A 25394-nucleotide genomic window follows, 5' to 3' on the forward strand; every position below is an offset into this window, starting at 1 on the left:
TATTATATTCCACTCATGCGATACTAAATATACGTATGATACATATACATATGTATACAGTCCGTTGACGGTATAATCGAAAATTTATTGTATATATTGTACATATACCTATCGATATACATATATATAATATGTATACACACACGCGAATAGGCATCTATATTATATATATATATATATTATACTTATTTGTATATATTATAAATATATATTCAACATTTAGTAATGATTTCATTAATAATAATAGTAGTAGTAATGATAATAATAATAATATTAATAATATAAGTAAGATTGTTCGTAACAATATTAAGAATATAATAAGATTTAAAATGAGAATAATAACAATAATAATGCAATAACGATAATAATGTTAATATTAATAATAACAGTACAGGTATCTCCCGAATAAATAATTGTATACCTAACATTTTAAATATCACTGTATTCAATTTCAAGTGAATAATATAGCTTAATTATTCAATATGCAATTTAAAGTGATGATGTGTATCAAAAGCTCGAGGGGAAACCTTATACTATATTTCATTTTTACGAAAAATATATGAAATCAAAACATTACACATGTACCTATGTATAAATTTTCTTTCTCTCGTTTATCGTTTAGCTCTAATTCTTTTCTAATGCGCAACGAGTCAACTTTCAAGAAAATAATGAAATAATTATACATACCTACGTACAATCGTACAGGAACGTTGAGAATTATTTGTTAAACTTTAGGTTTTCTAATACCTGAACTAGCTTAAACTATTTACAATTCCTTATCCGTCAGGCGGTAATGAATCTTTCACCGATCCGGGTTGGTGTACCTACATATAAGACTGCATTCTCTCTTCTCTTCTTTTACTTACTTTCGTTCTCCATTTCCGCAACCCTTCCGCTTAAACCTCCACGATATCAAATGTTTCGTGTGTTCTTTCGCCTGTCGATGTACCTAGTCAAGGGATCGCTCATCCCGTCGGTGTACCAAATTGAAAATTCAAGAATTTCTTCTACGTCTTCAAATTTTTTCCGCAATGCTTTTACTTATTTTCATTTATAACCGCGCTGCGTCGGTTCGGCTTTGCAACTAGGCCGATGCAACGGCCATATTATTGTCACAATATTTATCCGTTATTACTCCTTTGTTCGGTATAAGAAAGCCCAACAGTCCGCCAACTGAAACGAAACAGCGAATTTCCTCGATGCCGTGAAATGAAAAATTTTAAAAAATTAACATGCGCAGGTATGTGACGAAGGTTGTATTATTGCTTAATCGCGAGAGTAAGTTTGGGGAAATTTTACTTACATATGACTACACCCCCAACGAGGAATATCGGGACACCGCAGTTAATGTCGAGGAGTAAACCGAAGAGGAGATTGCTGGCGATGGCGCCGATTCTTCCCGACAACGTAGCCAAACAAATAGCCATCGCGCTGACGTGCGTCGGAAAAATGTCAACGATCACGCTGTTCAGGACCGTGTTACCAGTCGCTATGAAAGTCGAGAAGAGGCAGGCGACGATCAGGTTCTGGGATGCCGATCTGAGGAAGTATATCGAGCAGCCGAAGACACCGGCGAACACCATCGTGCCAACTGAAGGGAACGATCGATCCCATGAATGATCTAATTCCAGGACTCGAGAGACAAGGATACGATCATTCGATCCCAGACGTCCTTACCTGGCATCGTTCGTCGGCCAAGGCGATCGGCGAGGTAGCCGGAAGCCACGTTACCCAGGAGGCTCACCGCGTTCACCGTCAACGTGTTGACGAAGACCTGCTCGTCGATGGTCCCGCTGCAGGGGATTCCCTTAAGGATGTCGTCCGAGGCGGTGCTGTTTCCTACGAGGATGACGTTTTGCGTCTGGGTTATCGCTTCGGCCAACGGATTTGCCGGGACCGAGAAGGTGGCCAATTCGCAGACGGTCACGGTCGTGTTCGGGTGCAGCTTGTAGTACGTCTCGAAGCGGTTGAACAGCTCCGGCAGCCACAGACCAAGGCCGTAGTACCTGCATTGCGGGTGATTCAAGCTCAAGGTCAGCAAGTGCATTTTCCCCGATCGCCAATAAATGCTTACCCGAACATGTTGGCGAAGAGCATGATCGAGAAGAGAACCGCGTACTTGAGGAGCGGAGGCGTGAAGAGGTAGCAAATCTGCTTCCAGATGCTTTGCAGAAGTTGGGTAATGCCGAATATGCTCTTCTCGATGCTGGCTTCCTCGTTCACGATCGCCGTATCGTTAGCCAGGAGTGTTTTCACCTGGAGATTACAAAAAAAAAAAAAAAAAAACAACAGCTTCAATTCGATAAACTTGGCTCACACCGAAATGATCGATTATTTCGACATTTGTACAAGTATTGCGTCTGCACTGGAAGTGTCAACGTGAGGTGGCGACAAACTAACCGGATAATCGTGAATGCTGTGACTAGTATTCGCAACGAATATACCACGCAGAATTTTCAAGGCTTCCTTAGACTTCCCTTGGGAAACTAGGAACTTTGGACTCTCCGGGAATCGTATAAGCAGAATGCCGCTGATTACGGTCGGGATACCGACAAGGGCGACGAACAATCGCCAGGAATTGAACTGCAGACCGTTGATTCGAAGCTCGAAGGTCATCGGTATTATCGCCCAAGCCAATCCTGCAGGAAGAATTTTGTTTAATTCTGGTTTTTATACGTTGTCGAATCGCTTATTCGCACCTGGAAGCACCAGCCAAGCCAAAGTGAAGAAGAAACCGACGTAGCATATGCTTTTCGCGCGTTGTTTCTCCGCGTGGAATTCACCCAGGTATGAAAATACGAGACATCCAGGTGCGCCAATACTGGGGGAAGTAACATCGATACATGCAGGTGAATTACCGTATAATTTTTCAATTGTACCATAATAATAATAATAATAATAATAATCTACCACATTCAGAAATCATTCAGCTATATTTACTGCTTATAGAAACTCACACGAAGCCGTTGAGAAATCGGAAGACAAAAAGAGTTTGAAAGCTCTGCGAGAGGCTTGATATGATGGTGATGGTTCCATCGGCGATTAAAGTGCCCAGCAAAATATTCTTCCTGCCAAATACGTCGGCGATGATACCCCACAGCATAGCGCTCGAAGTTCCACCTGGAATGACAGGCGAATACGTGTATTTTTTCTTTCAACGAATGGAGGCTTGGTAAATTTCGGCGATGAAAACGAAAGACGAAACTCTCACCGGCCAAAAAAGCTACGTTAAGCAGTCCCTTTTCCTCCGATGACAATTGGAGGTCGCATGCTGCTGATGGCAGTATGTAGGCATTCAGACCATTCTGAAACCCAGCTGACATGAAGATCAAGCCGCAGAGAAGGACGAGCTCGTAGTGATATTTTCCGTATCCTAGATCAATCATAGTAACTAATTTAGATCCGGACCATAATGTGACCAACTTTAATGGCTGATCGTGCTTACCACATAGTGTAATCGCCCTGTCGAATTCTACAGATTCATCCTTCGGCCTTTCCGATTTTTCTAAAACAATTAATAAAACTCCATTACGCACAATAGTTTTGAATGGGCTGTTGGAATTGTATTTCTGTGAAATGCGGTCAAATTTTTGAGCGCAGGAAGCGCACGATTCGCTTCAATAAACGGTCGAATCAAATCATCTTATTAGAACTTTTTAAGCGGTCCAATTTTTGGGGATCAGTGCAAAATTATATTGTAAACTAATCCAAGTTTTGGTTAACCAGTGTAACAGATGTGCCATTTTTCTTCCGTGTCCATTGTGACGAGACTTTTAGGGAAGAGACAAGTTCCCGACATGCTGCGTTGGAGATGCTCACGATTAAGAGACTGAAGCTCCGCTCGCGAGTGCAACGAAATTTATAACACGCCGTCCATTATCATGAATGCAGCACTGATAAATAACAGATGCGGACATGTGTGCTCCAGAGGTGGATGAGATACCGTGACGAATGCGGCTCGATTCATCTTGTCTTCGATTTTGCCAACGGTAAGTAATTATCTAGCTATTCCCACTTTTCACGAGTGTGTAACGCACGGATCGTCAAGACGCAGCGGCGTGGTTTCCGGAACAATGATCCATGCTGCGCATGCAGCGCAAGCTGCAGCTGTCAAACTGCGTTTATCCGTTTGAGAAAAAAGGGGATAATGACGTTCGAGTCGTCACTCGCGTCGCTCTATGTTTTACAATTTCGCTAATTGCCCGACACGTGAAAATTGCTTTCCGAGGAACCTGAAGGATGAAGTTGGGAAAAGCCGCGACTATTGCCGATTGTGAACTTTCGAGTCGACATAACGAAGTTGGAGAACACGGTTTGTAACTGATTGCGAATAGTTGATAACAACAACAACTCTCGGCATTATTCGCGTCGTTGTTAAAGATTTTGGTCGTTTGATTAAAATTCGGAATCGGGAATTCTATAAATTCTTTCTCACTATTGCTCGAATCAATCGCTGTATTCGTAATGAAAGCGTCGACATTTCTCAACCTTTGAAATATTTGTTATCACTGTCCAAGTTTTTTTCCACGATTTTCCGACTAACGAGAAACGGCAGCGATACTTTAAGCTTATCACCATATACTTGAGATAAAGAAGACTTGACGTTGATTATAGGAGTTTTATTCCATTCATCGGCTCGTCACGTAGAATTTCGCCTCGTCTCGTTAAACAACGCTGTGCGAGTTCTAGAACGTACCACATTCACATACCTATACGATGCAGTGGGTAAATCGTTTGTGCATAGATACTTTTCTTCATGAGCGGGGGCTGCAGCTGTATGCAAATGTGCTTACCTCCTACGTCTGTATGCGTTAGCCAATTTTCTCACGAAATATAAGATAGCGCTACTACCGTTGGAAACTTTCCTACAGCTACCGATCGCTGCAGTTGGTCAAACGAACTCGTTCGGACACGCATAACAAACTTGAAACGCAACAAGTAAATAATGCCGGGGTTGCAAAATCGGCGGTTCGATCCGCTGACCGCGATTTTTGCAACTCTGTTCGCTGGACTCGTTGTCAGCGACGTTCCAAGTGAAGTTGCCAATTTCTTGCACCTATTTATTTTTTTATTCGTGACTCACCGATCGTGTAGAGCTGTGGCTGCGGTTCCAGACCCGCGGTAAAATTGCCGATGGCGATTTTTGACGGGGACCAGCGTTTTCCGTTCACCCTTGGATCGTCCATCGCCGATCGAATCCGTTGGGGTTGAGATAACCGCCAGCTTCTGTCGTTATTCGTCGATGCTTTCTGCGCCGGGAACACGAGACTGATAAACGTTTGCGGCCCCGGTCAACATCGGTTAAAAATTATTATGTCATGCGCAGCAGAATTCTTCAATGCCGTTCCTCCGGCTCCTCAACCGCCCCCCTTCCCAGCCCCACTGATCAAACAAACCTCACCTTTGATTAGCGGCAAATTGTTGTATGCACCTTCGACTTCTGTGTGCAGTAATCGAAGGCGAAATTTCGATAATCTAAAATTTACTTTATTTTATTCAAATTTCAATTATCTTTGGTAATTATCCACTCGTACTACGGGACTGCACGTCATGCGTGCGCGTTAATACGTCAGAAGGCGCAGTGCCTAATACGTAGTAAAATCGATTGAATCGATGGAATAATATGACACAATTGCCATTATGCTGGATGAGTGTTTGATACAAGTGATGACGGGCAGTCAACAGGTGTCTGAAACCACTGAATGCGATTGTTCAGGAATATTCAATTCCTATCCACCTGGACGGAAATGAAGACGTAACGAATTTCCGCTGCACATGTCGGACGGTTTACTGAAACGCCTGTAAGAGGAGGATCTCGAAATGTTTTTCATACCATTTTCACCTAACAACGAAAGGTTGTTAGCCTGTTAAATTTAACGGCAAAAAATAACCTGTGTGAAATATCACTTTAAACAACGGTAAAAATAATACGTACCTCATTGCTTTCTGCGTGACGAGTCGACTGGTAGAAAATATGCGGAGTTTCCTTGCTCTCGTTGTAACTTATTAGCGGAGTATTTGCCTCGGCCGTTATACTCGGCGCACCATCCCCTGACTGGGGGGAAAAAATACGAGACCCCCAAAGTATAATCCCCATGTCGATATGATTTCTATCACTAATTAACCGCAGGTGTAAACTGTAACCTCTCGAAAAAGTCTTGTGAGAATTATTGATTGAGACGAAGGTCCCTGATCTCCCGAAATTGCGAATTAGAAATTCCGTGTGTTTCTAGTGAATATTGAAATTCGTTGGAGAAACTTCAACTCGACAAAGCTTCCGGAAAATCCGACAACGTTGAATCTTGCCGGGTGCCTGATGCCTCGTCACAGTTCGAGCCTGTAATTACTTCGTCGATTCTGCATCTATCTCTCCCCGACAAATGACTTTTACCAATATTGTTTGCAGCTATAGCTATACGATGTATGCATATGTAAACGCAGTAACACGTGCATACGATCACCGGTAGGTGCGTTCGAGAGATATTTAATAAGGGGATTAACCGTCGAGCGCAAAGGATTCGCCAATGGAAAATTCTTTTAATTAATTGATACGATCGCTTGCTGTTGATTGAATGCCGGTTTGTTTTTTCTTTCGTATGCCGTTTCTCACTGCAAAGATGATTGCTTTTGAAATATTTGTCGTAACGATTTAAATTTGATAGAGTTATTCAACTATCTAACTATCCTTCGGTACATTGTTAACGGATCAACAAAATTTTAATACTACAAATATGTATAATAAATAGATATATAATAGACATCATTCGCCAGGGTAATGATCGCTTTATTTATTTATACATCTTATTTAAATTACGGAAAAGTTGTTCCGTAACATCGTCCAGCTGATGCACAAGAATAAACGAAATTTGCATGTACATATATTTTAATACCTCGCATAGCTGCATTATTAATTACCAGCATATATTATGACTCCACCTGACACTCGTTAATGGAATAATCTACTTGGTTTGATCCAGTTGGTCTGGTTGCAGGCAGTCCCTTGGCCGGTCAGCAGATACACCCAGTATGTGTGTTATATTGTCGTCTGCACATTAGTGGGCAAACATTACATATCATTCAAGAACGGATATAGAATGTAAATTGAGCTAGACAAACGCCTCTGCACGGAGCATACGGACATCGTGCGTATAACAATCCAGCGCAACAATTTTCAACACGTCCAAGGTTTGTTGAGAATATTTAATATATATGTAAAACGTTGTGATGAAAAATTGATTTCTGTTGAAAGTCGATACTCATGAGACTAAATGTTTCGTTTTATTTCTTCTCTTTTCAGCACGTGAAGCCATAAAGCATTTTTGCACAGGAGGGATATTATATGTGACACATATTGTTCGTAAAATAAAAACAAGTGGAATGTATGTAGCCCTAAATAATCATATTGCGTAATGTGAAAGGTATACAGTATAATGGAGTGTGCATTGGACATGCGTGAACGTTATATTCAGTAAATATGACAGAATAATGTATATGAGACACATATGACATACATGCAACCATGTCTCCGATTAAGAAATGGATGTATTTTGCGTTGCAAATGTAAATATCAGAAATATATTCAGTGAATATGACATGAAATAGCGATATGTATTTTACTTGATTCATTTACCTGGCTGTTCATGGGCTTCTGATATACCTATGTATAAAGATGCATCGCACTTGATCGCATATGTTTTTTAAATGTTAAAATATATATAGTTTTGTCACGAAAACAAAAATTGCTAGTATTATGGTCTGGCGAGAAGATGAGTTTGTCGTATTGCCGGGGATCGAAATTCCTCAAGGCTGCCCCACTTGCACACCTCTGCGGCCGTTTAAGAAGATTATGCAGCGCGATTAGCGCGCTCGATCGTGAACAACGTTAGATTTGACTATCGTGCGCGAAATAGTTGCCGATGCTTGCTGAAGGTGCGGTCGTCGTCGGATTAGGTTCGTTCACCGACCGATTGGTAGCCTATCGATCCGTCTGCAGCAATACCCAGCTAAGCTTTGTCTAATAACAACATTTTCCACTGCATATATGATGTCTTGGTCGTGAGGGTGAAAGGTGATTGACAGAGGTACGCTTGGGCTTGGCGACAGTGTCAACGAGAGGACGAGAAATGGAGAAATTTTGGCCTCAGATTCGATTCAAGTGACCGAGCGTAGGACTAACGGAAGAGAAATGGCGAGAGAAAAAGCACCTGCTGAAAAATGTCGAAAACTCAGGTTCTCGTTTTTTGGCTCTAACTTTCGATGCGTTGATCGCAGCGTATTGGGACTGCGCCCAATCGATTTCTCTCGCAAAATTACGTCGAAATAGTGCCAGGAAGAATTTATTCCTGCACTTTTCAAAATCGCGAAAATTTTCGCCAAAAATGCAAAGGGGTTAGCCTTACTTTTTTTTCATTTTTCGACCAAAAAATTTTTGGTCTCAGATTCGATTCTAATGACCCTTACCTGACCAATTGGACCACCAGGAACTCAGAAAACACAGCAAAAAGAGCGTGGGATCAACAGGAGAGAAGTTACGAAGGAAAAAGCACCTGCTGAAAAATGTCGAAAACTCAGGTTCTCGTTTTTTGGCTCTAACTTTCGATGCGTTGATCGCAGCGTATTGGGACTGCGCCCAATCGATTTCTCTCGCAAAATTACGTCGAAATAGTGCCAGGAAGAATTTATTCCTGCACTTTTCAAAATCGCGAAAATTTTCGCCAAAAATGCAAAGGGGTTAGCCTTACTTTTTTTTCATTTTTCGACCAAAAAATTTTTGGTCTCAGATTCGATTCTAATGACCCTTACCTGACCAATTGGACCACCAGGAACTCAGAAAACACAGCATAAAGAGCGTGGGATCAACAGGAGAGAAGTTACGAAGGAAAAAGCACCTGCTGAAAAATGTCGAAAACTCAGGTTCTCGTTTTTTGGCTCTAACTTTCGATGCGTTGATCGCAGCGTATTGGGACTGCGCCCAATCGATTTCTCTCGCAAAATTACGTCGAAATAGTGCCAGGAAGAATTTATTCCTGCACTTTTCAAAATCGCGAAAATTTTCGCCAAAAATGCAAAGGGGTTAGCCTTACTTTTTTTTCATTTTTCGACCAAAAAATTTTTGGTCTCAGATTCGATTCTAATGACCCTTACCTGACCAATTGGACCACCAGGAACTCAGAAAACACAGCAAAAAGAGCGTGGGATCAACAGGAGAGAAGTTACGAAGGAAAAAGCACCTGCTGAAAAATGTCGAAAACTCAGGTTCTCGTTTTTTGGCTCTAACTTTCGATGCGTTGATCGCAGCGTATTGGGACTGCGCCCAATCGATTTATCTTGCAAAATCACGTCGAAATAGTGCCAGGAAGAATTTATTCCTGCACTTTTCAAAATCGCGAAAATTTTCGCCAAAAATGCAAAGGGGTTAGCCTTACTTTTTTTTCATTTTTCGACCAAAAAATTCTTGGTCTCAGATTCGATTCTAATGACCCTTACCTGACCAATTGGACCACCTGGAACTCAGAAAACACAGCAAAAAGAGCGTGGGATCAACAGGAGAGAAGTTACGAAGGAAAAAGCACCTGCTGAAAAATGTCGAAAACTCAGGTTCTCGTTTTTTGGCTCTAACTTTCGATGCGTTGATCGCAGCGTATTGGGACTGCGCCCAATCGATTTCTCTCGCAAAATTACGTCGAAATAGTGCCAGGAAGAATTTATTCCTGCACTTTTCAAAATCGCGAAAATTTTCGCCAAAAATGCAAAGGGGTTAGCCTTACTTTTTTTTCATTTTTCGACCAAAAAATTTTTGGTCTCAGATTCGATTCTAATGACCCTTACCTGACCAATTGGACCACCAGGAACTCAGAAAACACAGCAAAAAGAGCGTGGGATCAACAGGAGAGAAGTTACGAAGGAAAAAGCACCTGCTGAAAAATGTCGAAAACTCAGGTTCTCGTTTTTTGGCTCTAACTTTCGATGCGTTGATCGCAGCGTATTGGGACTGCGCCCAATCGATTTCTCTCGCAAAATTACGTCGAAATAGTGCCAGGAAGAATATATTCCTGCACTTTTCAAAATCGCGAAAATTTTCGCCAAAAATGCAAAGGGGTTAGCCTTACTTTTTTTTTCATTTTTCGACCAAAAAATTTTTGGTCTCAGATTCGATTCTAATGACCCTTACCTGACCAATTGGACCACCAGGAACTCAGAAAACACAGCAAAAAGAGCGTGGGATCAACAGGAGAGAAGTTACGAAGGAAAAAGCACCTGCTGAAAAATGTCGAAAACTCAGGTTCTCGTTTTTTGGCTCTAACTTTCGATGCGTTGATCGCAGCGTATTGGGACTGCGCCCAATCGATTTCTCTCGCAAAATTACGTCGAAATAGTGCCAGGAAGAATTTATTCCTGCACTTTTCAAAATCGCGAATATTTTCGCCAAAAATGCAAAGGGGTTAGCCTTACTTTTTTTTCATTTTTCGACCAAAAAATTTTTGGTCTCAGATTCGATTCTAATGACCCTTACCTGACCAATTGGACCACCAGGAACTCAGAAAACACAGCAAAAAGAGCGTGGGATCAACAGGAGAGAAGTTACGAAGGAAAAAGCACCTGCTGAAAAATGTCGAAAACTCAGGTTCTCGTTTTTTGGCTCTAACTTTCGATGCGTTGATCGCAGCGTATTGGGACTGCGCCCAATCGATTTCTCTCGCAAAATTACGTCGAAATAGTGCCAGGAAGAATTTATTCCTGCACTTTTCAAAATCGCGAAAATTTTCGCCAAAAATGCAAAGGGGTTAGCCTTACTTTTTTTTCATTTTTCGACCAAAAAATTCTTGGTCTCAGATTCGATTCTAATGACCCTTACCTGACCAATTGGACCACCAGGAACTCAGAAAACACAGCAAAAAGAGCGTGGGATCAACAGGAGAGAAGTTACGAAGGAAAAAGCACCTGCTGAAAAATGTCGAAAACTCAGGTTCTCGTTTTTTGGCTCTAACTTTCGATGCGTTGATCGCAGCGTATTGGGACTGCGCCCAATCGATTTCTCTCGCAAAATTACGTCGAAATAGTGCCAGGAAGAATATATTCCTGCACTTTTCAAAATCGCGAAAATTTTCGCCAAAAATGCAAAGGGGTTAGCCTTACTTTTTTTTTCATTTTTCGACCAAAAAATTTTTGGTCTCAGATTCGATTCTAATGACCCTTACCTGACCAATTGGACCACCAGGAACTCAGAAAACACAGCAAAAAGAGCGTGGGATCAACAGGAGAGAAGTTACGAAGGAAAAAGCACCTGCTGAAAAATGTCGAAAACTCAGGTTCTCGTTTTTTGGCTCTAACTTTCGATGCGTTGATCGCAGCGTATTGGGACTGCGCCCAATCGATTTCTCTCGCAAAATTACGTCGAAATAGTGCCAGGAAGAATTTATTCCTGCACTTTTCAAAATCGCGAATATTTTCGCCAAAAATGCAAAGGGGTTAGCCTTACTTTTTTTTCATTTTTCGACCAAAAAATTTTTGGTCTCAGATTCGATTCTAATGACCCTTACCTGACCAATTGGACCACCAGGAACTCAGAAAACACAGCAAAAAGAGCGTGGGATCAACAGGAGAGAAGTTACGAAGGAAAAAGCACCTGCTGAAAAATGTCGAAAACTCAGGTTCTCGTTTTTTGGCTCTAACTTTCGATGCGTTGATCGCAGCGTATTGGGACTGCGCCCAATCGATTTCTCTCGCAAAATTACGTCGAAATAGTGCCAGGAAGAATTTATTCCTGCACTTTTCAAAATCGCGAAAATTTTCGCCAAAAATGCAAAGGGGTTAGCCTTACTTTTTTTTCATTTTTCGACCAAAAAATTCTTGGTCTCAGATTCGATTCTAATGACCCTTACCTGACCAATTGGACCACCAGGAACTCAGAAAACACAGCAAAAAGAGCGTGGGATCAACAGGAGAGAAGTTACGAAGGAAAAAGCACCTGCTGAAAAATGTCGAAAACTCAGGTTCTCGTTTTTTGGCTCTAACTTTCGATGCGTTGATCGCAGCGTATTGGGACTGCGCCCAATCGATTTCTCTCGCAAAATTACGTCGAAATAGTGCCAGGAAGAATATATTCCTGCACTTTTCAAAATCGCGAAAATTTTCGCCAAAAATGCAAAGGGGTTAGCCTTACTTTTTTTTTCATTTTTCGACCAAAAAATTTTTGGTCTCAGATTCGATTCTAATGACCCTTACCTGACCAATTGGACCACCAGGAACTCAGAAAACACAGCAAAAAGAGCGTGGGATCAACAGGAGAGAAGTTACGAAGGAAAAAGCACCTGCTGAAAAATGTCGAAAACTCAGGTTCTCGTTTTTTGGCTCTAACTTTCGATGCGTTGATCGCAGCGTATTGGGACTGCGCCCAATCGATTTCTCTCGCAAAATTACGTCGAAATAGTGCCAGGAAGAATTTATTCCTGCACTTTTCAAAATCGCGAATATTTTCGCCAAAAATGCAAAGGGGTTAGCCTTACTTTTTTTTCATTTTTCGACCAAAAAATTTTTGGTCTCAGATTCGATTCTAATGACCCTTACCTGACCAATTGGACCACCAGGAACTCAGAAAACACAGCAAAAAGAGCGTGGGATCAACAGGAGAGAAGTTACGAAGGAAAAAGCACCTGCTGAAAAATGTCGAAAACTCAGGTTCTCGTTTTTTGGCTCTAACTTTCGATGCGTTGATCGCAGCGTATTGGGACTGCGCCCAATCGATTTCTCTCGCAAAATTACGTCGAAATAGTGCCAGGAAGAATTTATTCCTGCACTTTTCAAAATCGCGAAAATTTTCGCCAAAAATGCAAAGGGGTTAGCCTTACTTTTTTTTCATTTTTCGACCAAAAAATTCTTGGTCTCAGATTCGATTCTAATGACCCTTACCTGACCAATTGGACCACCAGGAACTCAGAAAACACAGCAAAAAGAGCGTGGGATCAACAGGAGAGAAGTTACGAAGGAAAAAGCACCTGCTGAAAAATGTCGAAAACTCAGGTTCTCGTTTTTTGGCTCTAACTTTCGATGCGTTGATCGCAGCGTATTGGGACTGCGCCCAATCGATTTCTCTCGCAAAATTACGTCGAAATAGTGCCAGGAAGAATTTATTCCTGCACTTTTCAAAATCGCGAAAATTTTCGCCAAAAATGCAAAGGGGTTAGCCTTACTTTTTTTTCATTTTTCGACCAAAAAATTTTTGGTCTCAGATTCGATTCTAATGACCCTTACCTGACCAATTGGACCACCAGGAACTCAGAAAACACAGCAAAAAGAGCGTGGGATCAACAGGAGAGAAGTTACGAAGGAAAAAGCACCTGCTGAAAAATGTCGAAAACTCAGGTTCTCGTTTTTTGGCTCTAACTTTCGATGCGTTGATCGCAGCGTATTGGGACTGCGCCCAATCGATTTCTCTCGCAAAATTACGTCGAAATAGTGCCAGGAAGAATTTATTCCTGCACTTTTCAAAATCGCGAAAATTTTCGCCAAAAATGCAAAGGGTTAGCCTTACTTTTTTTTCATTTTTCGACCAAAAAATTTTTGGTCTCAGATTCGATTCTAATGACCCTTACCTGACCAATTGGACCACCAGGAACTCAGAAAACACAGCAAAAAGAGCGTGGGATCAACAGGAGAGAAGTTACGAAGGAAAAAGCACCTGCTGAAAAATGTCGAAAACTCAGGTTCTCGTTTTTTGGCTCTAACTTTCGATGCGTTGATCGCAGCGTATTGGGACTGCGCCCAATCGATTTCTCTCGCAAAATTACGTCGAAATAGTGCCAGGAAGAATATATTCCTGCACTTTTCAAAATCGCGAAAATTTTCGCCAAAAATGCAAAGGGGTTAGCCTTACTTTTTTTTTCATTTTTCGACCAAAAAATTTTTGGTCTCAGATTCGATTCTAATGACCCTTACCTGACCAATTGGACCACCAGGAACTCAGAAAACACAGCAAAAAGAGCGTGGGATCAACAGGAGAGAAGTTACGAAGGAAAAAGCACCTGCTGAAAAATGTCGAAAACTCAGGTTCTCGTTTTTTGGCTCTAACTTTCGATGCGTTGATCGCAGCGTATTGGGACTGCGCCCAATCGATTTCTCTCGCAAAATTACGTCGAAATAGTGCCAGGAAGAATTTATTCCTGCACTTTTCAAAATCGCGAAAATTTTCGCCAAAAATGCAAAGGGGTTAGCCTTACTTTTTTTTCATTTTTCGACCAAAAAATTTTTGGTCTCAGATTCGATTCTAATGACCCTTACCTGACCAATTGGACCACCAGGAACTCAGAAAACACAGCAAAAAGAGCGTGGGATCAACAGGAGAGAAGTTACGAAGGAAAAAGCACCTGCTGAAAAATGTCGAAAACTCAGGTTCTCGTTTTTTGGCTCTAACTTTCGATGCGTTGATCGCAGCGTATTGGGACTGCGCCCAATCGATTTCTCTCGCAAAATTACGTCGAAATAGTGCCAGGAGGAATATATTCCTGCACTTTTCAAAATCGCGAAAATTTTCGCCAAAAATGCAAAGGGGTTAGCCTTACTTTTTTTTCATTTTTCGACCAAAAAATTTTTGGTCTCAGATTCGATTCTAATGACCCTTACCTGACCAATTGGACCACCAGGAACTCAGAAAACACAGCAAAAAGAGCGTGGGATCAACAGGAGAGAAGTTACGAAGGAAAAAGCACCTGCTGAAAAATGTCGAAAACTCAGGTTCTCGTTTTTTGGCTCTCACTTTCGATGCGTTGATCGCAGCGTATTGGGACTGCGCCCAATCGATTTCTCTCGCAAAATTACGTCGAAATAGTGCCAGGAAGAATTTATTCCTGCTTTTTTCAAAATCGCGAAAATTTTCGCCAAAAATGCAAAGGGGTTAGCCTTACTTTTTTTTCATTTTTCGACCAAAAAATTTTTGGTCTCAGATTCGATTCTAATGACCCTTACCTGACCAATTGGACCACCAGGAACTCAGAAAACACAGCATAAAGAGCGTGGGATCAACAGGAGAGAAGTTACGAAGGAAAAAGCACCTGCTGAAAAATGTCGAAAACTCAGGTTCTCGTTTTTTGGCTCTAACTTTCGATGCGTTGATCGCAGCGTATTGGGACTGCGCCCAATCGATTTCTCTCGCAAGATTACGTCGAAATAGTGCCAGGAAGAATTTATTCCTGCACTTTTCAAAATCGCGAAAATTTTCGCCAAAAATGCAAAGGGGTTAGCCTTACTTTTTTTTCATTTTTCGACCAAAAAATTTTTGGTCTCAGATTCGATTCTAATGACCCTTACCTGACCAATTGGACCACCAGGAACTCAGAAAACACAGCAAAAAGAGCGTGGGATCAACAGGAGAGAAGTTACGAAGGAAAAAGCACCTGCTGAAAAATGTCGAAAACTCAGGTTCTCGTTTTTTGGCTCTCACTTTCGATGCGTTGATCGCAGCGTATTGAGACTGCGCCTAATCGATTTCTCTCGCAAAATTACGTCGAAATAGTGCCAGGAAGAATTTATTCCTGCACTTTTCAAAATCGCGAAAATTTTCGCCAAAAATGCAAAGGGGTTAGCCTTACTTTTTTTTCATTTTTCGACCAAAAAATTTTTGGTCTCAGATTCGATCCTAATGACCCTTACCTGACCAATTGGACCACCAGGAACCCAGAAAACACAGCATAAAGAGCGTGGGATCAACAGGAGAGAAGTTACGAAGGAAAAAGCACCTGCTGAAAAATGTCGAAAACTCAGGTTCTCGTTTTTTGGCTCTAACTTTCGATGCGTTGATCGCAGCGTATTGGGACTGCGCCCCATCGATTTCTCTCGCAAAATTACGTCGAAATAGTGCCAGGAAGAATTTATACCTGCACTTTTCAAAATCGCGAAAATTTTCGCCAAAAATGCAAAGGGGTTAGCCTTACTTTTTTTTCATTTTTCGACCAAAAAATTTTTGGTCTCAGATTCGATTCTAATGACCCTTACCTGACCAATTGGACCACCAGGAACTCAGAAAACACAGCAAAAAGAGCGTGGGATCAACAGGAGAGAAGTTACGAAGGAAAAAGCACCTGCTGAAAAATGTCGAAAACTCAGGTTCTCGTTTTTTGGCTCTCACTTTCGATGCGTTGATCGCAGCGTATTGGGACTGCGCCCAATCGATTTCTCTCGCAAAATTACGTCGAAATAGTGCCAGGAAGAATTTATTCCTGCTTTTTTCAAAATCGCGAAAATTTTCGCCAAAAATGCAAAGGGGTTAGCCTTACTTTTTTTTCATTTTTCGACCAAAAAATTTTTGGTCTCAGATTCGATTCTAATGACCCTTACCTGACCAATTGGACCACCAGGAACTCAGAAAACACAGCATAAAGAGCGTGGGATCAACAGGAGAGAAGTTACGAAGGAAAAAGCACCTGCTGAAAAATGTCGAAAACTCAGGTTCTCGTTTTTTGGCTCTAACTTTCGATGCGTTGATCGCAGCGTATTGGGACTGCGCCCAATCGATTTCTCTCGCAAGATTACGTCGAAATAGTGCCAGGAAGAATTTATTCCTGCACTTTTCAAAATCGCGAAAATTTTCGCCAAAAATGCAAAGGGGTTAGCCTTACTTTTTTTTCATTTTTCGACCAAAAAATTTTTGGTCTCAGATTCGATTCTAATGACCCTTACCTGACCAATTGGACCACCAGGAACTCAGAAAACACAGCAAAAAGAGCGTGGGATCAACAGGAGAGAAGTTACGAAGGAAAAAGCACCTGCTGAAAAATGTCGAAAACTCAGGTTCTCGTTTTTTGGCTCTCACTTTCGATGCGTTGATCGCAGCGTATTGGGACTGCGCCCAATCGATTTCTCTCGCAAAATTACGTCGAAATAGTGCCAGGAAGAATTTATTCCTGCTTTTTTCAAAATCGCGAAAATTTTCGCCAAAAATGCAAAGGGGTTAGCCTTACTTTTTTTTCATTTTTCGACCAAAAAATTTTTGGTCTCAGATTCGATTCTAATGACCCTTACCTGACCAATTGGACCACCAGGAACTCAGAAAACACAGCATAAAGAGCGTGGGATCAACAGGAGAGAAGTTACGAAGGAAAAAGCACCTGCTGAAAAATGTCGAAAACTCAGGTTCTCGTTTTTTGGCTCTAACTTTCGATGCGTTGATCGCAGCGTATTGGGACTGCGCCCAATCGATTTCTCTCGCAAGATTACGTCGAAATAGTGCCAGGAAGAATTTATTCCTGCACTTTTCAAAATCGCGAAAATTTTCGCCAAAAATGCAAAGGGGTTAGCCTTACTTTTTTTTCATTTTTCGACCAAAAAATTTTTGGTCTCAGATTCGATTCTAATGACCCTTACCTGACCAATTGGACCACCAGGAACTCAGAAAACACAGCAAAAAGAGCGTGGGATCAACAGGAGAGAAGTTACGAAGGAAAAAGCACCTGCTGAAAAATGTCGAAAACTCAGGTTCTCGTTTTTTGGCTCTCACTTTCGATGCGTTGATCGCAGCGTATTGAGACTGCGCCCAATCGATTTCTCTCGCAAAATTACGTCGAAATAGTGCCAGGAAGAATTTATTCCTGCACTTTTCAAAATCGCGAAAATTTTCGCCAAAAATGCAAAGGGGTTAGCCTTACTTTTTTTTCATTTTTCGACCAAAAAATTTTTGGTCTCAGATTCGATTCTAATGACCCTTACCTGACCAATTGGACCACCAGGAACTCAGAAAACACAGCATAAAGAGCGTGGGATCAACAGGAGAGAAGTTACGAAGGAAAAAGCACCTGCTGAAAAATGTCGAAAACTCAGGTTCTCGTTTTTTGGCTCTAACTTTCGATGCGTTGATCGCAGCGTATTGGGACTGCGCCCAATCGATTTCTCTCGCAAAATTACGTCGAAATAGTGCCAGGAAGAATATATTCCTGCACTTTTCAAAATCGCGAAAATTTTCGCCAAAAATGCAAAGGGGTTAGCCTTACTTTTTTTTCATTTTTCGACCAAAAAATTTTTGGTCTCAGATTCGATTCTAATGACCCTTACCTGACCAATTGGACCACCAGGAACTCAGAAAACACAGCAAAAAGAGCGTGGGATCAACAGGAGAGAAGTTACGAAGGAAAAAGCACCTGCTGAAAAATGTCGAAAACTCAGGTTCTCGTTTTTTGGCTCTCACTTTCGATGCGTTGATCGCAGCGTATTGAGACTGCGCCCAATCGATTTCTCTCGCAAAATTACGTCGAAATAGTGCCAGGAAGAATTTATTCCTGCACTTTTCAAAATCGCGAAAATTTTCGCCAAAAATGCAAAGGGGTTAGCCTTACTTTTTTTTCATTTTTCGACCAAAAAATTTTTGGTCTCAGATTCGATTCTAATGACCCTTACCTGACCAATTGGACCACCAGGAACCCAGAAAACACAGCATAAAGAGCGTGGGATCAACAGGAGAGAAGTTACGAAGGAAAAAGCACCTGCTGAAAAATGTCGAAAACTCAGGTTCTCGTTTTTTGGCTCTAACTTTCGATGCGTTGATCGCAGCGTATTGGGACTGCGCCCAATCGATTTCTCTCGCAAAATTACGTCGAAATAGTGCCAGGAAGAATTTATTCCTGCACTTTTCAAAATCGCGAAAATTTTCGCCAAAAATGCAAAGGGGTTAGCCTTACTTTTTTTTCATTTTTCGACCAAAAAATTTTTGGTCTCAGATTCGATTCTAATGACCCTTACCTGACCAATTGGACCACCAGGAACTCAGAAAACACAGCAAAAAGAGCGTGGGATCAACAGGAGAGAAGTTACGAAGGAAAAAGCACCTGCTGAAAAATGTCGAAAACTCAGGTTCTCGTTTTTTGGCTCTAACTTTTGATGCGTTGACCGCAGCGTATTCGGACTGCGCCCAATCGATTGCACTCGCAAAATTACGTCGGAATAGTGCCAGAAAGAATTTATTCCTGCACTTTTCAAAATCGCGAAAATTTTCGCCAAAAATGCAAAGGGATTACCGCAAGAAAATACCAAGTAAATTGAAGAGCCTGCGGTCGTCACTTCAGATCGACCGTCAAAATCAGTGCGTTTAATCTCGCGCAATCTGACGTTTATTACGTCAAGTGTTGGATGACGCTGTGATGGTTGCCATATCAACTGTTACCGACACGTAACACTTACATACCTAGTTTTCTATAAGTACGGATAGGACTTACAAGGTTTATAAATTCAATTACAACCATCGGTATCATTTATGAAATTTAATCACACAATGTAATTCTTTATATACAGGAGCTACAAATAAAGTGAAAGCAAATCGCTTATTGATTGCACAAAAAATACGTGTTTAACATGAAGTACGCCAATGAAAGAAATAGGAATAGTTACAGAATACAGGTGTTTCACGAAATAAAATGCGACATGATATTAATAGAAACAAGTAATGAGATAGTTGGGCGGCCATTCCAAAACGTTAGTGAATTGCGGAAGAGTTCAGGAAATACTGGAATCTCGTATTGTCTAGATGTTGTATTGAACTGGTTGACAAATATCTTCGTCAGTTGAATATAATATATGTTGTTTTCATCCAGATTCTCGTCTCAAGCGCCAAATAGCGTCGCAGCATTTTTTCTATTCCGTATCGAAATCTGAAACATAAGCGAAATCCGATTGAAATTATTCACGGGTCTACGGCGTACTGTAACTTATGGCTTTCAAGAAACGATTCATAAAACCAAAGAAAACATAAACATATTGTAACATATATTCTGTGAAGGAAACATTGCGGGAATTATCTTTAATCGATGCAAAACCGAAGATGACTTAGAAACTTTCGAATTATTCGCCACACTAATCACAGATTATAAAAATAATAGGCAAAATTTTTCTTAACCGCACAGAACACAATAAAGTTGTTATTCATAGTGGAATTTGATTGTGGACAAAGAGCTTGGTTTTGTTCTTCTATTTTTCTAGTGAACTCACCGTGTTTAGAACATTTCAATTCGGTTGAAACAGGCGTAATATCTAGACTCTTGCAGTTTCGGCTTGCCACGTCAAGCGTCGCGAAAGTCGTGGCTTCATATCTTCGCCCATCTTCCGGAGACTGGGATCTGAGAGGCCCTGTATCATTCGAATTTGGCGAATCTTATATTCGATGTTAATATTGTTCTAAATTCTATGCAATCTACCATTTCTTCTCAATCGGGCAAACCACCTTTTTTAGGTTTAATAAAAACAGGTTCGGCTGGAGAAGTTGATGGAGTTCGGCACGGTCTTTCTTGGTCACTTTTACTGGAAACAGGGAGCGTGATTCCACAGGCTGGATTGCCGTTGAGCTGCACCTAAAACCAATCGCAATAAAATAGTAGAAGTTCATCGTCTACGGCATTATTCAATTTCTATCGAGGAAACGAGTTTGTATTGTTGTTCGTAGTCCATACCTTACGCATTCCCGACTCTATTAGCTTAGCAACGATAACGTCGTCCTCTTCGGAAAGCGTCAGACTGTCGATAGCCAAAATATCCGAGCGCCCAGCTGTAATCAATATTTCAACATTTTTTGGTATTAGTTGAATGATGTAAATGGAACAGCAAAATCGAAAGAATGTAAAAGTTGAAAAATAAGACCATTTACTTCGATTCACATCCATTGATGGAATAAAACACGTTTTGAAGTAGCTTAGTTACCAAATTTAAAGTTTCCTTTCTCAAAACATTACGCACCGTTACTCTCCATGATCCTGGGCTCGCAGCTCTTTTCCACGATTCCGGGCGAGCTCAGCATAGACAATACCGAAAGATTAGAATGCGAACCAGCCGGAGATATGTTGGCAGGAGTATCTTCTGTGCAGTATATATGAATGCTGTCTGGAATCGCTGTGTCATCAGGTCTACCTTTAAGACCCTTCAAAGTCTGTCTGTGGTTACCAGGAAACGTTGTTAAGCCACCGTCCAAATGATTCAGTGCAGAACTTGTCTGATACCTCGTCAGATTGCTGACCGGTTGAATGGGAGGCTTCGTCATACTGCTTCTTCTTAGAGATTGTTTGTGTCTGAGAATTAATGTTATTGTTCCTCAAATGCAGTTAAATTAATTCGAGATACTCTGTTCAGTAAAAATAGTTACTCACATGCTTTGTATCCCAACGTTTATGCAAGCGGCCAACATTTCTTCACCATCACTATCTACGTCGCTGATTTTGAGAGAATCTTCAGCCTCCACGGAGTTTGCGATCTCAGGCTTTAATATTGTTTTAGGGTCCTCTTGTCGATTACTGGAAAGAAAGATTATCATGCAGTGGACATGAATTGAATGATTTTGTATTTAGCCCTTATTGATTGGTGAAAACAGGCACTTACATCGCTCTTTGTATTCCAATATTAATACAGGCAGCCAGCATGCCTTCGTCGTCGTCATGTTCATCGCTGATTTCCCCCACATCAACCACTTCAGCTACACTTGCAATGTCCGAGGATTCGGAGCCTTTTTGGTCTTCTTTGCGATTCCTGAAGAGTGAGCGATAGTTGGAAGATTATAGAGAAATTACAATATTTTCTGAAAGAAGGTATGGAACTTCATTTTTTAGCGAAAAAAGTACCGACGATTCATTTTAAAGTAAAAAAGGAAGACAAAAAGGCAAGATCTACCGTTTAATCAATAAAAGTGTACCGGAATGTGGAATGCATTCCTATGCTGATACATGCAGCCAGCATATCGTCATCTTCATCCCCATCTGTTTCTTGATCTGTGTCCACGGTCTCAACTATATCTGCTATCTCGTCGCTATTTACCGACGGTTTTTGCTCGTCTTTACGGTTTCTACGTGCATAATATGAAAACGATACAATTTTGCAAACTGATTCACAATAAGAAAACAGAAAAATTCATAAATAGAATAATAAACATATAAGAAAATCATGAAACTCACATTATGCTTTGCATCCCGATGTTTATGCAGGCATCCAGCATTCCTTCGTCATCCTCTCCTTCACTGACTTCGTCGATCTCTGCGATCTTTATTGTGTCTTGATGTTCAAGCCGTGTAGGTGAGGTTTCTTCCCTTTCTTCTGGAATTGCTTCTCCCAATTTTTCCCTATTCTCTTTGAACTTCGAATCATTAGCGATTTTAGGCTCGTCGTCAATTGTCAGCGAACTAAGACTTGTTGCAGCTGAGAAATCTATTGGAGTAGACTCCTCCTTAAAGGCTGCAATATCGTCTTCAAAAACGCTACGCTTTGTCGCGTTCGATCTGCCATTCGCTGAAATGAGTTTTCTTTTCAGAAGCCTGATGCCATATATGCTCTCTTAACAAAAATAATTTGAAAATAGATTTTACCTTTATGCTCACACAAACGATGCGCAGGTAATTTAGAAGTTTCGTCTTGAGACCTGTTGGTGAATTCAGGTTGGGATTTGTTGTGACGAGGGCTCGGTGGTACCGTTTGTGTCGGCGAATCAGGTAACTCACTAGGAGAAACAATTCCGCTCGTGCGCCAGCTACTTGGATTAAAATTAATTCATATGTATATAATATACGTTCTTTGGCTGAATAGAAAAGAATTAATTCTATGGCATAACTTTTGACTACCTAAAATCGCTGACAACCGAGCTGCGATCGTCGTGGATAGAATGCTGTTCAAACCCACCCAGAGAACCAAGAGAACTGGTCCGAGAAAACATGAGAGGCGTTTCTTCGGCGTAATGATCCTCTCCCCCAAATGTAACCATCTTTCCTGTAATTTAAAGCTCACATCAAGCGCAAGCATGCACGGGACTAATAATAAAACATTTTTTGAGGTCAGTCGAGCAAAAAATTAGTCAAACCAGTCTTTAAAGGCAAACCTTCTTTATCCACAACTTCTTCACAATATTTATCAGACTTTTCTGGAGATACTTGGTCAGAGCTGCGTTCAGAAACGTTTTTTCGACTTTCGGATTCATTATTAGCGACGATTTGACCGTTTGATTCTTCTGGACTGGGTTCGAAGGTAGATTCGTTATCCTTTGAATTGTTTTCGACGATTTTCATTGGGTTTTTCTTGGAAACATCCGTGTCCTTTGAATCATCAACACGCAAGTCTGACATCGATGTCGCAGTCGAGAAGTTGAAAGGTGTTTCGTAAGGGGTTCCTTCTGTGCAGTAAGTCTTTATCGTATCTTCTGGTACAAAAGCTTGCTCATTTTCAGCAAAGTATCCTGAATTCTGTTTCTCCTCTTCATCTGTATCATCCTCTGCATATCGCAAACTGTAGTCGGTCGGTTGGTCTAAATCTGTTTCTGCATAAACGCCAAAGACATCCGGCTTTGAGCTTGAGTCTGAATTTTCTTTTTTCGGTATTCTTATAGTTTCAGTCTCATCGGCGACATCACTCGGCTGTAGCATAGAGTTTTTCTCTGAATACCTTGTCGAGTATTTTATCGGCTGAACCTGTTCATCATTTTGTGGACTGTTCTGGTGTAGGGTACATGTCGGCTCTGAAAATCGTTTACCATAATCAACTGTGCCTTGGACTTTACCATCGTTGGACACATCATCTTGATTTAATGAATTGTTTTCATAGTATTTCATGCTGTAATCGATGGGTTGATTATTTGAATTGCAGGGGATTTTATTCTGGACTACAGGGTTTGGTTCCGAATATTTTTGACTGTAATCGACTGGCTGGTCGTTTACATCTTCTGTAAAACCAAGCATATCCATTTGTTGAAGCAATGAAAATCGAATAATATAGTATAGAGTAACGTTTAAGGTCTCTTAAAATACAACCATAACAGAGTCTTAAAAGCAATTAATCTACAAAGACGGTTGCAAGTTTTAATCTTCAGCAGTTTTTTTTTTTTACTGCCCTGAGTTGCCAGGAACGATATTAGCAGGATGCTGCTTACCAGGTGGGGAATGCTCAGTCTCAGGGATTGATCTAAGCATTTGACAATAATCTTTCAATTGTTCCAAAAGATTGTAGATCCTAGTTTCTGGCTGCTCTGTACTTCTGTCAGCTGTGGCTTGTATTATGTTGTGAAATACTTGGGACGTTATTTCTTTAGCTTCTGTATCATGACCGCGTGCATTTATGAGTTTGATCAACAGCGGCAAGCAACCTATAGTTGAAAGAAACATAGAAATTCATTCAACAGATGATTCAACAAATTTCAATCCGATTAATTGAATTGTTCAATGCATTCAAATAATTTGGCGAAACATTTTTTAGCAGACAAGGAAAAGAGAATTGAAAAGAAAGCATGAATGCTAAACAAAAGATATAAGAATCTAATCTTAAATGGAACTTGAAATGCAAACCAACCAGACTGCTTCATTGCCAAGCAGATATCTATGGCACTGCTCATCGAAAGAAGAAAGGCGTTTATGTCCTTGCATCCTTCGATACCCCTCAACATTTCTAACAAATCATATACTTCATCCATCTTCCCATTCATCTTCTTTCGCTCCTGGATTTTCTCTGAAGGGAGACAAACGATCAAACATGTAGTAATCGATAAGTTGAATATTAAATCCAGTCACAGTAAATTACAGTTAAAAATGACCCCGCAAAAAAACAATATATTTATTGAAAAACAGTTCAAATTTCCACCACAGGTTGAATGAACCGTGGAAGCGAGAGACATAACCTGAACCTGTGCATCGGCATCAAACTTCCCTGTACGTTTTCTCACCCATTCTATCGCTCAAAGTAATCCAAACATCATTAATCTCCATACAATCAGACACTAAATTTTGCCTCGATTAGTTTGCACGTTATGTGTTCTTCAACCCCGAAATTATTCAAGATTCGAGACGCTATTTGACAGATGAGATGTATTCTCTTATTCGAGCAGTCAGAGCTGGCTTGGTTACCGGCCAATCATACGACAAGGATGATTGGCAAGAACCAATGAGAAGCCGCAGCTCTGCCGTGACTGAATCGAGAATAGCCAGTTTCCTTTTTGCACGTAGCAAGTAATGCCGCCGAATAACACTCTTCTGCTTGTAGTTTGGCTTTGACTGACTCTTCGTTAGTATTTCATGCATGTCGTGTAGTCGGGATTTATTTCAAATAATTACGTGCCTCTGGCCTCGATCCCTTCATCCTCTTTGAGCTTTGGCTCCATGACATCTTCCTCGGCTCAGAACTAGCTTACACCTTACCAGCTACTAGCAGCCGATCAAGGATCGCCTGTCGACAACATCTTGCGAGTCAGCCGCTAGGTAGAAGCATAAACTTAAGCCTAGGGGTGAAAGGAGAAGGTGAATGTTTTAGGGTGTACGTTGGATTGCCGTCGACCCGTTCGCCAGGCGCAACGTGAAACGCGTTTAGAAAAACCGACGAGCGCCAAGAGAGGTCGCCCAGGCGAAATAGCTCCGAGAAAGATAATCGAATGATGAATTCTTGCACGTTTCGAAATCCCCGTGGAT

General features: G+C 41.0%; 2 protein-coding genes across 12 annotated transcripts; both read right to left on the reverse strand.

Annotated features, from left to right (window-relative positions):
* Positions 1 to 1081: 1081 nt before the first annotated feature.
* On the reverse strand, positions 1082 to 5237 carry LOC124179722 (synaptic vesicle glycoprotein 2C-like). 2 transcript variants are annotated; one of them, XM_046564414.1, is made up of 10 exons: positions 5084 to 5237; positions 3446 to 3505; positions 3212 to 3373; positions 2958 to 3120; positions 2700 to 2821; positions 2401 to 2639; positions 2075 to 2256; positions 1678 to 2006; positions 1304 to 1591; positions 1082 to 1173 (listed from the first exon to the last, which is right to left on the reverse strand). In XM_046564414.1, the coding sequence occupies exons 1-10, from the start codon at positions 5184 to 5186 to the stop codon at positions 1085 to 1087; spliced, it is 1737 nt and encodes a 578-aa protein (XP_046420370.1). In that variant the 5' UTR covers positions 5187 to 5237; the 3' UTR covers positions 1082 to 1084. The 2 variants fall into 2 exon arrangements, with proteins under 2 accessions (XP_046420370.1, XP_046420381.1); XM_046564425.1 differs by lacking the exon at positions 5084 to 5237 and adding an exon at positions 3724 to 3890.
* Positions 5238 to 19228: 13991 nt separating this feature from the next.
* Positions 19229 to 25186, reverse strand: LOC124179649 (adenomatous polyposis coli protein-like). Of its 10 annotated transcripts, none has more exons than XM_046564350.1 (15): positions 25048 to 25186; positions 24286 to 24441; positions 23870 to 24082; positions 22826 to 23458; positions 22572 to 22716; positions 22320 to 22483; positions 21912 to 22242; positions 21653 to 21802; positions 21343 to 21489; positions 21114 to 21257; positions 20707 to 21035; positions 20424 to 20518; positions 20198 to 20324; positions 19966 to 20127; positions 19229 to 19628 (listed from the first exon to the last, which is right to left on the reverse strand). In XM_046564350.1, the coding sequence occupies exons 1-15, from the start codon at positions 25088 to 25090 to the stop codon at positions 19612 to 19614; spliced, it is 2856 nt and encodes a 951-aa protein (XP_046420306.1). In that variant the 5' UTR covers positions 25091 to 25186; the 3' UTR covers positions 19229 to 19611. The 10 variants fall into 10 exon arrangements, with proteins under 10 accessions (XP_046420306.1, XP_046420239.1, XP_046420257.1 ...); XM_046564283.1 differs by having other exon boundaries at positions 22320 to 22480; positions 22826 to 23662; XM_046564301.1 differs by having other exon boundaries at positions 20707 to 21014; positions 22826 to 23662.
* Between the last annotated feature and the right edge of the window lie 208 nt (positions 25187 to 25394).

The sequence above is a fragment of the Neodiprion fabricii genome, chromosome 1 (genome assembly GCF_021155785.1).
Source record: "Neodiprion fabricii isolate iyNeoFabr1 chromosome 1, iyNeoFabr1.1, whole genome shotgun sequence".
Classification (NCBI taxonomy): domain Eukaryota; kingdom Metazoa; phylum Arthropoda; class Insecta; order Hymenoptera; family Diprionidae; genus Neodiprion; species Neodiprion fabricii.

Excerpts from the sequence above, each read along its gene's own strand:
- LOC124179649 (XM_046564263.1), bottom strand. The coding sequence starts at position 25,090 with ATGGAGCCAAAGCTCAAAGAGGATGAAGGGATCGAGGCCAGAG. Across the intron at positions 22,717-22,825 it reads AGAAGTTGTGGATAAAGAAG|GAAAGATGGTTACATTTGGG; the intron begins GTTTGCCTTTAA and ends TTTAAATTACAG. Across the intron at positions 20,519-20,706 it reads CAGGATCATGGAGAGTAACG|CTGGGCGCTCGGATATTTTG; the intron begins GTGCGTAATGTT and ends TATTGATTACAG.
- LOC124179722 (XM_046564414.1), bottom strand. The coding sequence starts at position 5,186 with ATGGACGATCCAAGGGTGAACGGAAAACGCTGGTCCCCGTCAAAAATC. Across the intron at positions 3,374-3,445 it reads CAGGGCGATTACACTATGTG|GATACGGAAAATATCACTAC; the intron begins GTAAGCACGATC and ends TGATTGATCTAG. Across the intron at positions 2,822-2,957 it reads CGATTTCTCAACGGCTTCGT|TATTGGCGCACCTGGATGTC; the intron begins GTGAGTTTCTAT and ends TACTTCCCCCAG.